The sequence below is a fragment of the Myodes glareolus genome, chromosome 15, assembly GCF_982192425.1.
Source record: "Myodes glareolus chromosome 15, mMyoGla1.1, whole genome shotgun sequence".
Taxonomy (NCBI): domain Eukaryota; kingdom Metazoa; phylum Chordata; class Mammalia; order Rodentia; family Cricetidae; genus Myodes; species Myodes glareolus.
Window position 1 is genome coordinate 24,266,327 of NC_142040.1, and position 16,679 is coordinate 24,283,005.

The 16,679-nt window shown below is 39.6% G+C and overlaps 1 protein-coding gene across 2 annotated transcripts in view; it reads left to right on the top strand.

Annotated features, from left to right (window-relative positions):
• The window catches only part of Ankrd31 (ankyrin repeat domain 31), a 149,671-nt gene that overhangs the window by 121,922 nt on the left and 11,070 nt on the right, over positions 1-16,679 (top strand). For both annotated transcript variants that reach the window (XM_087896805.1, XM_087896806.1), the window contains 3 exons: positions 740-1,694; positions 7,803-7,943; positions 14,179-14,281. In XM_087896805.1, coding sequence (XP_087752931.1) covers positions 740-1,694; positions 7,803-7,943; positions 14,179-14,281 — 1,199 coding nt within the window. The remainder of the gene's footprint in view (positions 1-739; positions 1,695-7,802; positions 7,944-14,178; positions 14,282-16,679) is intronic.

Here is a 16,679-nt window from a genome sequence, read left to right on the forward strand (position 1 = left end):
AAGTCTTTAATTTCTTGCTTTATTTCTTCCTTTGTTTTCTTTATTGTCTCTATTTCAGTTTTCAAGTCTCTTTCATCTGTTTCTTTAAGGGATTTGTTGATTTCTTTCAATTTTTTGTTTGTCCTTTCCTCCATTTCTTTGAGGGAATTTTCATTTCCTCTTTTATGGTCTCAAGCATTCTCCTAAAGTTATTTTTTAGGTCATTTCTTCTGCTTCATCTATGTTGGGTGTTCAGGTCTTGCTGTTGTAGAGTCACTAGTTTTTGTTGGTGTTGTGCTGCTCTTTGTGGTAGTGAGTGTGTTCTCACATTGTCTACTAATATTTTCCTCTGATTCATGTAGCTGGGGCTGTGTCTCTGGTGAGCAATCTTCCAGGTGCCAGTGGATCCAATACATAGATGGTTGTTCCTTGTGCAGTCAGAGCCGTGGTTTCAGTCACCCCAGAGGTCACACTGCACTCCTGGAGTCACTCTGCAATGCCAGAGGTCATTCAGGCCTGGTCCCCCTCCAGGTCGCTGACTCGGGCCTGGTCCCATGGAGGACACTGACTCAGGCCTGATCCCTCAGAGTTCACTCCTGCGTACCTGCTCCAGTGGAGGTTGCTGACTTGGGCCTGTTTCTGTGGAGGTCCCTGGCTCAGGCCTACTCCCGCGGTGGTTGCTCCCTCTGAGGGAATATCTTCAATATCAACAGTCTATGAAGAAAATTTTCCGTTAATATTCCTTTTCTTTTTCTTATAGGGTATCCATGGAGTCATTTAAGCATGGGGCCCTGAGAGAACAACTGTCTAACTTGGCCACAAGACAAAAGAGGCTTTTAGTTGTGGCAAAGAAACAGAAAAAGATAAGACTGAAAATTCAAAACTATAAGAATTCCAAGCCATTGTCTGGTATTAGGAAGCGTCCATGTAGCTCAGACATCTCTAGTGAGAAGAGCCAAGAGTCTCCTAGTCTGAAAAACTCAGTATATCCCCAGTCAGACTTACTTTCTCCTGTCAGTCTTGCTGCTATTTCTCCTGTCAATAGAAACATGGAAGAAATACCATTGTCCATGGAAATGGAAAGAGAACTCTCTGGAAATGAGATGAATTCTAAACAAAATGTCCAGGATTGTGCCTTGGATGGACTATTGAAATCCAGACTCACAGATGGCACTGAGAAAATTGAATTGTCATCCCAGCCTGTTGCTTTTATTCCTCAAGCAGGAAATTCACAAGCAGAAAGTAGTTTAACAGAAACTCTGGTCAAAGGCCATGGACTTCATGGTTCTCCTGCAGTGACTGGCACAGTAAGTATTTCAGAAGATAAAAGTGTACTTTCCCAAAATGATGCCTGTCCACCAACTGTTCCACAGAATTTGGACCTTTCCCGTTGTAATCCGAAAAGAAGAAATAAGAAAGCAGCCTCTGATCAACCTTCTGTAGGAGCATCAGAACCTCTGGGTCATGACGTGGTTGCTGTCTTAGACACTGATACTATGCAGCAGACAAAGCCGAGTCTTAAAAAATCAGCCTCGGTTGCTTCGCATGCAAATAGCGTTCCGATTCCTCCTTCCTCTGGGTCTGCTCATACACAACCTATTAAAAAGCCGCCTCGCCACAGCACAACTCCTAAAAAGAAAAATATGCAGCTGAAAGATTTGCTATTGCATGGAAAAATTAATCCAGGAAAGGACATTCTGGAATTCAAAGCACAGGTATTTTTTTCTCCAAAGTCTTGCAGATTTTATAAGCAGTGTTGGTGTAGCATAGTATAGGCAAATAGAAAATAAGATTTGACTGTGCTTTCTAAATGTAGGAGCATACGATATTCTTAGAAAGAAAATCTACACCTTATTCTGGAATTTCCCTGATAGGTTTCAGTCATAAGCACCTTTTGGTTCTCAGCTACTGGCAGTCAGTTCTTTTGTGGCAGGAAGGGTTTCAGAGCAGAGAGCTAGGACGTGAGAGCTGCTACTAGTTCTACACTAGGTTCAAGAGCTATCAGTGTACTGCTAAGCCATTCATTCCTAGGGATGTGTTAATTTGTCTTCCACAGATGTTCAGTTTAAGACAGACTTGAAGTTTCAGTAAGAAACTCAATTAAAAATATAATATATGCTTAAAAGTCAATTATGAGAAAAAGTCTGTTAGATATGCCTATTACAATATTTCATATATTCTCATTTTTTGAAAGAAGAATTTAGAAGTGGCAAAGATTACCAAGTCATTGCATATGCTTCTTTGCTTGCAGACTAATATTTGAGATAGCAGCCCAGCCTAACTGGAATTTAACTTAAATGGCTGTGTTTCCTACTCTTCTCATTTCTAGATACTGACTTTTCCTACTTCAGAAGCTTTACTTCTAAGTTAAGAACAAAAGAGTTTAATGGTAAAATTTCAATTAGAGTTCTATGATCTCATTTCCTTCAGTGCTCCCCTTTGCCTTCCAGCCCATTTGTTAAGCAATGCTTACCTTACAGTAACCAGAGCACATCCATTTTTAGTAGATTAGTTCTGTTTCCTCAGATTTTTGACAGTGTAGTTACTGGGTCAGCTTAATGAATCTTCAGTAGAGTTTTTCATAATTGTAGCCATTTTAAACATCTTTATTGGGGTATAATTTGTATAAACTGCACTATACATACTCAAAGTGTACTATTTGACAAGTTTGACGTGTGTATTACCTGTGAAATTCTACCATAAACAATAAACCATCCATGTGCTCCAGAAACTTCTTATACCTGCTTTCTTTTCTTTTTTTTTTAGTTTTCTTTTTTTCTTTTTTTTAAGTAATTTTATTAAATTATAAAAGTTTCCATTTACGCCCCTCTTCCCAACACCCTCCCACTCTCCCCCCCCTCCCTCTCCTCCTCCCTCTTTGTCCCTAAGGGCAGTCATCTTTTTTTTTAATTTTACATACCAATCCCAGATCACCCTCTTTACCAAACTCCCACTTCCCAACCTTTTTCCCACCCTACCCCCATCCACTCTTCAGAGAGGGTGAGTCCTCCCATGGGACATCAACAAGGTCTGTTACTTGAGGCAGGACCAAGGCCTTCCCCTCTATATTTAGGCTGAGCAAGGTTATCTGTCAGGGTTAGGGAATGGGCTCCAAAGAGCCAGTTCGTGCACAAACTGCCCAAGCCACATAATTGTCACCTGCATTCAGAGGGTCTAGTTCAGTCCTGTGCGGGTTCCCCAGCTGTCAGTCCGGAGTCAGTGAGCTCCCACTCACTCAGGTCAGCTGTTTCTGTGGGCCCCATCATGGTCTTGACCCCTTGACCATATTTTCACTCCTCCCTCTCTTCACCTGAACTTCAGGAGCTTGACCCAGTGCTTAGCTGTGGATCTCTGCATCTGCTTCCATCAGTTACTGGATGCAGATTCTATGGTGACAATCTAAGGTGACAATCTGATTACTGGGAAAGGCCAATTCAGGCACCCTCTTCACTATTGGTTAGAGTCTTAGCTGAGCTCATCCTCGTGAATGCCTGGGAATTTCCCTAGTGCCAGGTTTCTCCTTAACTCCATAATGGCTCCCTCTATCAAGATATCTCAGTACTTGTTCTTCCTCTCTGTCCTTCCAACTCAGCCATCCTGTTCCCTCATGTTCTCCTCTCCCCTGCTTTCTATCTCTCTCTTTCCTGCCAGTCCTCAGGTCAATCAATGCCACTGTGCTTTCTGCTCCTAATTTGCATTTCTAAGAATTTTTCTGATACTTTATATGCTCATTTTTGTCAGACTCCTTTCTTTCATTCTAATTATTTGAGACCTATCTTTGTTCGTTCCTTTTTTATTGGTTGGTAGTGGCTTGTTTCACATGATAACATAGTTTATCAGTTCACTTGATAGCTATTTAGGTTATTTCCAGCTGTTGGCTTTTCCATGTAGAGCTACTATGGATTTTGTTATACAGGTTTTGGTATGAGATATACTTTAATTTTTCTTGGGCAAATACTATGGATGGATTCCTTGAATCATAAGATAGGTGTACATTTAACTTTTAAAAACTTGCTGAAAATTTTGTAAAATCTGATGCATGTACCACTTGTGCATGAGAATTCTAGTTGCTCCACCTCATCACCAGTGCTTAGTATGATCACTCCGTTCACTTTAGCTTTGCTAACATATAGCACACTATATGTATGTATTATGTGTTGGATAGCATGTATGTATATATAGTGTTTTATCTTGGTTTTAATTTGCATGTCCACAGTTATTGATGTTGAACATCTTTTTGTGTTCTGTTGAGCCTCCACATTTTTTAGTTCAAGTATTAGTTCCGATTCATTGCCTGTTTTTCTAATTGGTTCTTCATGGGCTATTTAAGAATAAGTTAAGTTATCCTCTTTGGTCCTTGACCTCTAGGACTGGTGGTTGTTTCCCTCCCTTGTCAGTTTGCATAGCACCTTCCGGTACTGTGAAAGCTAAGTCCTCGGTGAGGAGGCTTTCAGGTCAGATCCAGTTCAAGTCTTTCAAGTCCTGTTTCCAAAGTACATGGTGTCTTCAGTGATAGGGACTTACTGTCAACCTCTGAGAGACAACTAAAGGCAACAGTTGTAGGCTCCATTGTTTTGAGAGTCCCTTGGACTTCCCTGACCAACAAACAACTCAAAAAAAAATATTTCATTTAAAGTGAGTATGTGTGTTATTCATCCCTCCCTACTCCTTTTCCTTCTGTATTGACCTCCCTCCCTGCTTCCTAACTAAGGCCACCTCCCCATTTTCCCTATTTCCCTTTCATATTGCTTGTATCCTGCTAGTCCCTCTCTAGAAACCCCTCCCCATCATCCTTTTTTTAATTTTCTGGTTTCTGTAGTTACCCCAGGTTATATATTCACATCTGAAAATTTAGATAGGTACCACAGATGGTCAGCACTGAAATAATGTACATAAAAAGCAACACTAAACAGATTCAGTGGGTTTTATTTATGTATTTATGCACTGTTGTATGTAGGGTTCTCTAGAGGTGCAGAACTGAGGGACTTGACATGGAAGAGATTTACTAGGCTGACATGTAGGATGCCGCTAGATAGTCCAACAATGGTTGTTGCCTCATAACAGAAAGGCCAACAATTTAATAGTTGTTCAGTCCACGAAACTCAGTGCCTCAGCAATCCCAGTCTGTTACTGGAGTCCTGGAGGATTCCTGGAGAATTTCTGGTTTTCAGTCTACATTGGAGTCCTGAAAAAGTTGGGTTTAATACTTGGCACAGCAACAGAGGAGGAGAGATATTTATTTGCTAGTTAGAGTGAAGGCAAACAGGCAAAAGGTGAAGCTTCCTCTTGTCCTTTTTGTAGGCCACCACCAGAAGCTGTGGCCAGATTTTGAGTATCTCTTCCGACCTCAAATTATGTCTAATCAAAGACTAATTTGATTAGGATGAGTTCATAAGATTTTAACCTTAATCAAATTAAGAAAGTCCCTCACAGTATGCCCAGTATTTGGGCTTTAGTTGATTCCAGATGTCATCAAGTTGACAATGAAGATGAGCCATCACATGCACATGTATGTAAGAAAAGGAAGCCATGAACTTGAGAAGGGAATAGGGGAGGAAATGTGGGAGATGATGGAGAGAGAGGACAGTGGAGGGGTTGGAGGGAGGAAATGATGTAATTATGTTTTAATTAAAATTTTCTTTAAAAATCTATGTTTCAAATGAAAGTGAAAAAAAATGATTTGTCTGACTCAAAGTGACAAAAGTTTTTTCGTAGAATTCTAGAGCTAACACATTCCAGCCCCCTGTGTCCAACCCCGCCCTGCACCAAAAAAGCATACCCTGTTGCCTACTGCTTTTGCTGCATCTCTACAGTTCAAAATATTATATATTTTCATCCATTTTAAAGTTATCTGTGTATGTGTGTGTGTGATGTATGTATGTATGTATGTGTACTTGTGTGTGTATGCAACCATAGGTGTCAGAAGTCAGTGTCAGGTGTTTCCTCGATTGCCATCATCTTTTTTAAAAGACTGGACCTGGAGTTTCCTGTCTCTTCTAGGCTGGCTGGCCAGAGAGCCCTTAGGATCCATCTGCCCCTACACCATGCTGTGTTAAAGATACAACTGGCTTCTATGTGTGTGCTGGGATCTTTGGAGTCTATTGGGCATTATCCCAAGTATCTTGTAATTTGTAATTTGGTTTTGTCTTTAATTCACTGGTTACTTAGGAATATATTTAATTTTTATGTAATGGTGAGCTTCCTATTTTTTCTGTTAATAATTTCTACTCGTATTTTATTGTGGTTAGAGAACATACTTTACACTGTCTCACTCCTTTTTAAACTGATTAAGGCTAATTTTATGACTTACCTAACAAGTGTCCTCTCCTAAATAATATTTCACAGGCAGTACAAGGAATAACTATTCCATTGCTCACTGGTTTGCCTTTTCTTTTTTGCTAATTTTCTTTTGCAGTGCTAAGAACCTTGTATATGCAACGAAAATAATATACCACTGAGCTACATCGCCAGCCTTTGGTATTTTTAATACATCATTTTGCCATTTTGCTTTTAGCCCAGCCTGGCCTTAAACTCACAATCCTCCTTTCTTAGCCTCCTGGGTGCTGGGACTATAGATGTGTACCTACAATCCATTTACGTAGAGATTTCTGTATATTCTTGCTTAGTGTTCAATTTTATAGTGGTTGAGCCTTGTCTTCTCGCATTGCCATTCTGCCTATGTGATCATTATACCTCCTTGTTAAAATTAAGACATTGAAGTTTCCAAAGTTTTATGTTGGTTTGTCTGTTTTTTTCTCTTAAGTTTTCTTCCTGTGTTTTGGAGTTCTGGATATCCACACACGTGTGCCTATAATTGTATCTGCCTGATGCAGTAACCCTTTTAGTATTGTATAATGTCTATTTCTAGTAACTTTTGGTTTAAAGTATTTCTGCTATTAGTATAACCAGCCCATTTTTCTTGTGATTTTTAGTTGTATTATATGCTTAGCCATCTTTTAATTTTCAATTTACTTACTTCTTTTAATATAAAATCTGTCTCTTGTATACATTATATAGTTGGGTCTTATTTATTTAATCTAGTCTGACAACACCTGCCTTTTGATGAGCTATTTAAACAAGATATTAAACAAGAATTTATTAATATTGTTGGATTTGCAGCTGTTAATTTTTACTGGATCCCATACTGAAACTTGCCTCATGAATGCTGGATATCTTTACATCCTTTAAATTATTTGATGTATTTATTTCATAATATAAGTAAGTTGCTTAGAGAGTCTTTGGCCGTTGAGGCTTTTTTCTTAAGTTTTGTTTGAGCAGTGTCAAATTTAGAGCTAATTATTTTTTCCTACTGAATCAAGACTTTTTGATGAAGTTTTTTGATGACACCATTAGTCCTGGGGTTTCTAGTTTTGCGGTGGAGAAAGCACTGGTCCCGGTCCTGTGAGAGTGCCGTGTCTCCCCAGCCCTTTCACATGCTGCTGCTTTTCCATTCTTAGCCAGTGTGATAATTCCCTGTCATATAAATGCCGGCCACTGTTTAGCTGAATCCTTCAGGAGGACCGATGAAGAGCTCTTCCTCGGACTCTGCAGCACTTTGTCCCGCTGTGACCCCTGGGGATCTGGACTCCGGGACAGTAGCTGAGGCAGTGGAGGCCCCACATTCTTACTTCTCAGTGGTCAGTGAATGTTATTTTGCCTGGTACTTGGCATTTTACAAACCATTGTTTTGTATGTTTTGTTGGGTTTTGGGGGTGGGAAACTCAGGTGTTAGAGTAAATCCGATCTCTCATATTTCATCATGGCCAGAAACAAAAGTTTACATATTTCAACAGTTGTTTATCTTTATTTTTGTTTCTCTTCAGGAGACTACCCACAAAGCCAGTATTTTACTGAGTGGTAAACTTAAGGTAGAAAATGGGCAGATTTATCAAAACCCAGTTACCTGGCTCAAGGATCTTCTGGGAGGTGGAAGTTATGTGACCTGGAATTATGCTTGGAGTAAGGTAATTTTTAAGTTTAACTTCATAATGAAATAGGAAATATTTATTTTTTACTTTCAAACATCTCTACAAGAAATTTGAACGATCACTGATGGGTCTGTGCCCTGCGTGTGTCTCCTGTGATGTGCTACTTCTCTACAGAGCTGTTTGCACAGCGCCCAGGGCATGTAGCACAGCTGACTGCGCCCCCTTCCTTGTTTTTTATCTACTCTCAGAAACTTCATCATACCTGTGCACCTCTTTTTTTTTCCAAAGAAACTTCAATTTTCTGAATCCATATAGAAAATGGGATCATGAAGTTGCTGTGTTATTACTAGTATCATGAAATAAACTCCCTAAGTGCAAAGGGAATGGGCAAGAACCCTGAGGCTTACAGACATCACATTACACTTTCCCTTTTGAATATGGCACTGTCCTCAAATCACTCAAAGATTATTTTTCTCATTTTCACTTAAACCCTAAGGTTTAGTAGCCTGGCTACTAATTCAGTTCTGTCTTCTGAATTATAAACTCAGTTAAGGTCTCACTACTTTAAGAACCATCTAATACCATAGTTGACCCAAACAAGCATGCATCATCAAATCCATCTGTGCTGGATAGATAATTTTACATCAACTCAACATAAGCTAAACTCATCTGAGAGGCAGGAACCTCAATTAAGAAAATGCCTCCATGAGATCTAGTTGTGGGCAGGCCTGTAGAGCATTTTCTCAATTAGTGATCAATGCAGGAGGGCCCAGCCCATGGTGGATGGTACCATCCCTAGACTGGTGGTCCTGGTTTCCATAAGAAAACAGGTTGAGCAAGCCATGGGGAACAAGCTAGTCATGGAACTTCACACCAGCTCCTGCCTACAGGTTCCTGCCCTGTTTGAGCTCCTGTCCTAACTTCCTTTGATGATGAACAGTGATATGGAAGTGTAAGTCAAATAAACCCTTTCCTCCCTAAATTGCTTTTTGACCATCCCAGCAATAAAAACCCTAACTAAAACACCACCATTGTCATTTCAAAGAATAGATAATACACCTAAACTCAACCTGCCACTTCAGTAAGCCTCAAAGCACAAATTAACAGAGGATGGCTTCTCATTTTTGTCCAGCCTAGCTCTGCTTACACCCTCCTAGCTCCCACCCCCAACTCTGTATTCCTCTAGACGGTTACCAGAGTAGTTTTAGTAATGTAGTTTAGCTCCTTCACTTGTATCAGCATATTTTGGATTTTGTACCTTATATAGTTCATCTGCCATGCCTTCCACTTTCCTCTCCACCAAAGGATTAACTCCTCCCTCCTTTGGGATCACATATCTACTTTCAGTTCATCCTTAGTTTTTTTGCCAAGTCCTTTTCATGGATGCATAATTCATTACAAATGTTAGCAATCAACATCTTAATAATTTGATAGTAATAATAATTTAATAACAGTCCTTTTCATTGCAATATTTTTAAGCATTATGATAGATTATACTCTTTGCTGACACAGAATCTTTCCTCATCTTGTGAATCTGGCAGATTGCTTGCTTTCAGTCTTTTGACGTCAGCATGCTCATGTTACAGTGTACCCAGTGAGGGCTCACTGTCTCCTCTCTTTTCTTGCACTGGAACTACTACTGTGTTTCCTGCCTTTGAATAGCTGATTATGACATATGGCTCTTCTGCTATACTAGTGCCTCGTTAATGTATCATCTTGCTTTTGATGATTTCATGTCAGCCGCATCAGCCAGACCTGTGGTTTAGCACCTATATGGTAGTGAAGCAAATGCAAATGTGGGCCCTAAAAATAGGACAGTTCTTGATGTGAGATACCTATCCAGATATGAGCAGCCTTAGAGGACTACTCTTTAAAGATTGTTAAAAGAAACAAAAAGCTTTAACACTTCCTACGGGGCACTCATGCACTTTTAGTAAATGCTCAAGGCTAAGAAACATGACTTCTATGAGGTTGGGTTTTTTTGTTGTTTTACAAGTCTTTATAAAAGTTTACCATAAAACTTGTTTCTTTGGGCTTTAGGGGAACTCCTAAAGTCACAGTCACTTCTAGATGCCAGGGATTTTTGCTGTGTTTGTAGTTGTGTGTATGTCTGCTGACTAGTTCTGAGAATGGTGACGATATACACCAGGGATGATTAGTTGGCCAATACAAATACCAGGAAACTAAGACTTGCTCTGCATGCGCAGTGTGACAGAGCTGATTCGTACCTGCCACACAGAGGGTAGACTGCTGCATAGCTTTGCCAGGGGAGTCCTGACGCTTACTCCCATTGGACTGCACTGAAGTTTCTTGATGCTGCTGCCATCTCTTAGCTACTAGTGTTCATTCCAATGGGCAGAGGCATCTCTGGTAAAAGACAAGGTCACCCTAGTGCCTGGTTCATCCATTCTTTTTAAGTTACAATCAGAGCAACAGTTTTTACAACAGCCATACATTAATCACTTTAAAAACCAGAAGTGGCTGTGTATGGTGCCTCATAACTTTAGTGTTAGCACTTGGGAGGCAGAAACAAGTGGATCTCTATTAATTTGAGGTCATTTTGGTCTACACAAAAAGTTCGAGAGCAAGTAGAGCTATATAACTAGACCTTGTCTCAAAAGAACCAAAACAAGCAAAAAATAAAAACTGCCAGACCCCAGTTCCATAGCTTCTGATCTGATAACCTTTGCAGGGCCCAGGAAGCAGTACTAGAGGAGGGGCCCTTGCCACAGGCCATGAGCGTCAGTGACCACACTATATGGTGTTAACGAAACTGGGTATCTAACTGCAGAAGAATAAAATTAGATACATGTTTTTCACCTTGTACAAAAATCAGTTTGAAATAGATCAGACCTTAATTTAAAACCTGAAATCTATAAAAACATTGAAGGGAAACATAAAGCATATTCTTCAAGACAGTGGGGTCGGTGAGCATAGAGCACCAGCAGTGTAGGAACTAGCCAGAGTACCAGTAGATGGTCTGCTTGACATAGAAGGTCTGTGCAGCCAATGGAACTCAGCAAGCACACAAACAGCCCACAGAATAGGAGAAAATCTTCGTAAACTGTGCTTCAGACAGGGGGATGATATTCGTAATTTACAAAGAACTGCAAAAATTAAACATCAAAAGAAATACCCCCAAACTGCTAATTAACAAAGGGACGAATGACAAAAACACATCATTTTCAAAAGAAGAAATACAAATGACCAATACTACTTTTTATGTGTTCGTCATCCCTAGTCATCAGGAAATGCAAATTCAACTACTGTGAAATGATTCCTATGCTAATCAGAGTGCAGTTGTCAGGACATTTAAAGCAAATGTGGAGAGGATGTAGGAGAAGAGGAACCCCTATTCTCTGCTGGCGAGAGTTCAGATTAATATGACCAGTGTGGAAACCAATTTAGAGTTTCCTCAGAAAATTAAAAAGAACTACCATGTGACCCCACTGTTTCCTGGGCACACATACTCTGAGCACTCCACATCCACTAACAGAGACAGCTGCATATTCGTGTTTACTGCTGCACTGCTAAAGAGAGCAAGGAAGTGCAGTCAGCACAGATGGAAACCAGCAGATGGCTCAACAATGAAAAAGTACACATACAAAGGGACTACTATTGAACTGTAGAGAAAAATGAGGCAGGAAAGTAGAAGCAGAATAGATAGACTCAGAGTATACATATCATTATTATATTATAATATTATTGTTATTCTTTGAACTCACTCAGATTCAGAAAGAAAAAATGCATATGTCACGAGACTAAGAAAGGGAACTCTTCAGTGATGTTACAGGACACGTGAGCTGTGAGACAAGATGCAAAACCAGTTGCTTTTCCAGCTTTAACTCCGTCATAGTTTTTTCTTCTAATTGATAGTGGAAGTCTAAAACCCTGAACAACGCTCCTTGAGAAGGCCATTCTGACAGTGCAGAGGTCTCTGAGATGCATAGTTTAGAGCAAGGAAGTATTTGCTTGAGTGGTACTGTAATACAGCTATGTGATATCATTTCTGAGTTCATTATAATAAAGTGATTTTGAAAATTCAGACTTTAAAAAAAGATTCACAGCCTTAAACAATCTGCTTTGGGCACTGGAGAGATGTCTCAGCAATTCAGAACCCTGGCTGCTCTTCAGAGGACACAGGTTCTATTCACAGCACCCACATGGCCGCTCAGAACTGTCTGTAATCAGGTCTGGGGATCCGTGCCCTCTAACCACGAGGGCATGAGCACAAAAGTGGTGCCATGCATGCAGGCCAGAGGCTCATGCACATAGAAGAAAAAAGCAAATTTTAAAAATCGATTTTGTAGCACTTATATTATAGTGAAGCATATTTTGGTTTTGGTTTTATAAGAACCTGGAGAGGTTGACTGGACAAGGTTGGCTTTTATTAATTTACTAATAGAGTTTACACGACTCTTTTTAAAGACAAATCAGCCGTTGAGTCTCAGAAGTACACGTATCACTTCTGTCTCCACTTACACTATATCCTGTCAGAAAATATTGAGAAACTAACTACAAGATCTTAGTTTACTTAACATCTATAAAATGTATGCTTAATTTTTAAAAAGTAGATTTTTAATTTAGTGTATTTTGTTTCCATTTTGGGTTTGTTTGTCTGTTGAGGCAAACTCTCACTGTGCAACATAGGCTAAGCTGAAACTCACATACAGGGCAGACGTCTTTGAACTTGACAGTGATCCTCCTCCTCTGCCTCTCAAGTCCTGGGATTTTCAGTATGCACTATTAATTCCACTATTATTTAGTTCTGTGTACTGAAGCTGTGGGGTGTTGGCATGTTTTCATTCCTCCCAGTGTTTGCGTTTGCCACTTTATGTTAGTTACTATCATGGCAGTTCCCAGCACTTCCTGGTAGAAGTGGTGGTTTAGTCTGAGGTACAAGAGCAGACATACTCAGCCAGCACTTTGGTGAGTGTAAAGTATGTTGGACATTTTCAGAACATTAAAAAATATAAGATTCATTGTTTCTAATATTGCTTCTTTGAGAACTGACTGATAATATTTAGGGGCCTGTTCACTCTGTGACAAGAAAGAAGGAGAGGTCCAGTATGTCCCATTTTCACCTTCAGACTTAGCTCTATGAGTTGAGCCCACAGGGTCCCTTCACCTTACAGATCTGTCTGTGGGTCACTCTGTTCAATTCAATAAGAATTATTATTTTATAATTTAATAAGAGTAATTATTGAGCACTCAGAATATACAAGCAACCATGTCAAATGTTTGCTGGATATTATCTCTTTCAATCCTAACTTAATAAGCTGTATATAATTCTTTAAAAACAAACTGAGATACAGATTTAAGAGCCGTTCTTAAGAATTGAAACTTAGAAGTCTTTCATTCCATAACAGCCAGCACTATGTGACATCTAAGGTATGAAAATGCATATGACACAGACCATGTCCTCAAAAAGCTCATGATTGAATGGAAGCAAGACACATTAACTCATTTAAATGAAATGGTTGCCGTGACAGAAACAGGAGCACAGAAGTTATATAAGGCCCATGTGGGTATCATTCTTAAGTTTAGAAGTTTCAAAAATGTGCTCTAGAGAGAAGAATGTTCATATTGAAACTTGACACACTGTCCACATGAACCTACCCTCTGGGAGTGAATTATTAGAATGTCCTAGCTGAGAGTAGATGGATAGTCGTGAGTCTGCCTCTGCCCTCCGTTTTACACACAGATATTTTAAAGCTCTGAGCTTTTAAGCTGATAAACACATTAATTAATAGCTAAATTCACAAGCACCTTTTTAAAAGTACATATAGACCTAAATGTTATTAATGTGATCAATTAGATATCTCATGTCTTGAAAACTTCCATCAGTTTCATGGTTTAGTTTTATTATAATGATCATTTTTGGGTTATAAAGCAGGAGGTACTAGATTACTAGCTGTTGTACATTCGTGAGCTGATGAGAGAATTGGTGGTAAACAAAGGTTGACAGACTTTTTTCTGTACAGAAGCAGATAGTGATTATAGTCAGGCTTTCCTGACACATGATTTCTGCCACAAGAGCTTAACTCTCTCCTAGCCGCTCCAAAGAAGCCACAGATGTTAAGCAGATGAATGAGAACATATCGCAACAAAATATTTTCATAAAAATAAAGGGGGTGGGCTAGACATGGCTGTGATCTGTAGTATTATGAAACAATAAATAGTTTTCAAAAATCACACTATTTCATGAAATGAGTATATTTGCCTCGTATAGAATATATGATTTTTAAATTCCATTTTTAACTACTCACAGGTAACATACCTTGGAAAGGAGCTTTTGAAGTATGTTTCTGAAGAAGAGCCTGATCCTCCAGAGCCATGTAACACACCTCAGCAGCAGCAACCGTGCCTCCCAGGTACTAGTAGCCCAATACTTATTTTGTAGTTGTGGCATGCGAGTATCCAAACTTACAGGAAAAGTCCTACTTCTTTCTCCCCAATTTTAATATAAAAATCAAATGGTACTTAGTATATTCACATTGCATGCAACCACTACCTCTGTGTAGTTTCAGAACACTGTTGTGATCTCCAAAGACTCCTCTTCCAAGTCAGCAGTTACTCCCCATCCTCTACATCCCCCATCCCTAGCTGCTTTCTATAAATGGATGTGTTACTCTACATGCTTTATAAAGTGGAATAATGCACCATGGCATGACATCTTCTCAAGTCATTTTTATAACACACATCACACCCACAGCTATTTCCAGGGAAGTCCAGCAAACCTTGCTCCTCCTATTTTCTAACCTGGAAATCAAAAAAGAGCTAGCTGTATATGTTTGTTTATATCATGATGGCCATCTGCTTCTCATTTCCCCCTATTTCTTATAATATAAACAATTTCTTACGATTAATTTCTTTCCAAAAATCTTGATTAGTACCTAGCAGCAGTATCAAGGTTGTTTATTCCAGCTCTTATTTACAACTCTGAATTATTTGTCATTGTTTTAATCATAATTTCTCACTCAGACATCATGATTAACACTACTTGAACCTAACTCATAAATGAGAGAGAGAGAGAGAGAGAGAGAGAGAGAGAGAGAGAGAACAAACATGAAGGTTTGCCTTTCTACAGTCCTCTGAGAAGTATATATATTATACCTCTTACTTCTTTATAGTAATTCTGGGTTTCTTTTTTCTATTTGATCAAATGGACCAAAACCTAAACACTTTACATTTCGAATCAATTACTCCCCCCCCCCTCTCTCTCTCTCTGTGTGTGTGTGTGTGTGTGTGTGTGTGTGTGAGAGAGAGAGAGAGAGAGAGAGAGAGAGAGAGAGAGAATAATGGCATATGTTGTTTTAAACTCACAAACACTTCAGTCTCATAAGCTTGGGCAAATCATCATATTAGCAGGAGCATGTGGAGAAGAACCTGCTTTGTCTCATGATGGACAGGAAACAGGGAATTCAAAAAGATGCCAGAGAAAGATAGACTCCTATTCCAGGATACACCCCCCCCCCCATGGCCTGCTTCCTCTACCTGGGCCTCATTTCCTATTCTTCTATCTTCTCCCAGAGACACCATTGTATTATGAACAAACACATCAAGGTTTTAAGTCTTTCCTTAAGTTGGAATCCTGGTGATTGAGTTCTCTCTGGAAACTATAACCAACACACTTTGGATAACTCTTCATCCTGTCAAGTTCACAGTGAACACCAAGCATCCTGCGGCCTGTTGAAGTAATTGTTGATCATTTGTCAGTGGTTGAAATTACATTTGTCTTGGGAAGAATTTAGTTTGTCTTTGGTTCCTGGCACAGAACTCCTTAAGTCTTTGGGATTTCCCAAATGATAAGGATGATAGTAATGTCTTTTTCTGAGATAGATCGTGACTGGCTCCTGGATAACTTCAAGAGGGGAGCTGATCTTCAGAGAGACCAAGCTTTGATTGGAAACTTAGAGCCTTCAACTCTATCTTCAGGCTTTATGAAAGAGAAGAGCTAATATTGAGTTAACCACTAGTGGCCAGTGATTTAGCCAGTTACTTTAGCCCTGTGAAAAGGTAGGTATGCGATAGCAGGAACATGGAATAACCCCTTTTATCTCGTGGCTAGCATGGCCAAGAAGCAAAAAAGAGAGGAGGTATGGTCCTGCAGTATCCAGGGGCATGTCTTCAGTATCCTAAGAACCTTACTTAACGTACGCCCCACTTTTCAGAGTTTTCACCACCACCTCTCAACACCATTACACAGAGTCAGACTGTCAATGTAAAGGCCTGTGGAAGACATTCAAGAGTCAAACTACAAGATCCATCGAGTTGCTGTCAGACAGTTGGTCAGTTGATATAAGGGAAAAGTAACAAAAGTCAAAATGTCAAAAGTGCTGGGAGTAAATAGAGCTCTTAGAATGAAATACAGCTGTAGGTCTTATACAGTGTTTTCCATTTCGAACCAGACTAAGTCAAGTTTCATTCCAAAATTCTAATGAAATATAGTACTTAACTCATAAGACTAAGTCCTGGGGCCAGGCGGTGGTGGTGCATGCTTTTAATCCCAGCACTCAGGAGGCAGAGGCAGGTGGATCTCTGGGAGTTTGAGGCCAGTCTGGTCTACAAGAGCTAGTTCCAGGACAGGCACCAAAGCTACAGAGAAACCTTGTCTCAAAAAAAAAAAAAAAAAAAAACCAAGCTCTGGAAGTCTGAGTTAAACTTCACCATATGCAAATATGAACTTGGGGCCTGGTGTACAGGTAATAAATCTAAGAATTAGAGAAGTAAAATAGGTTAAATGAAAAGAACTGATAGATTAGTGAGATT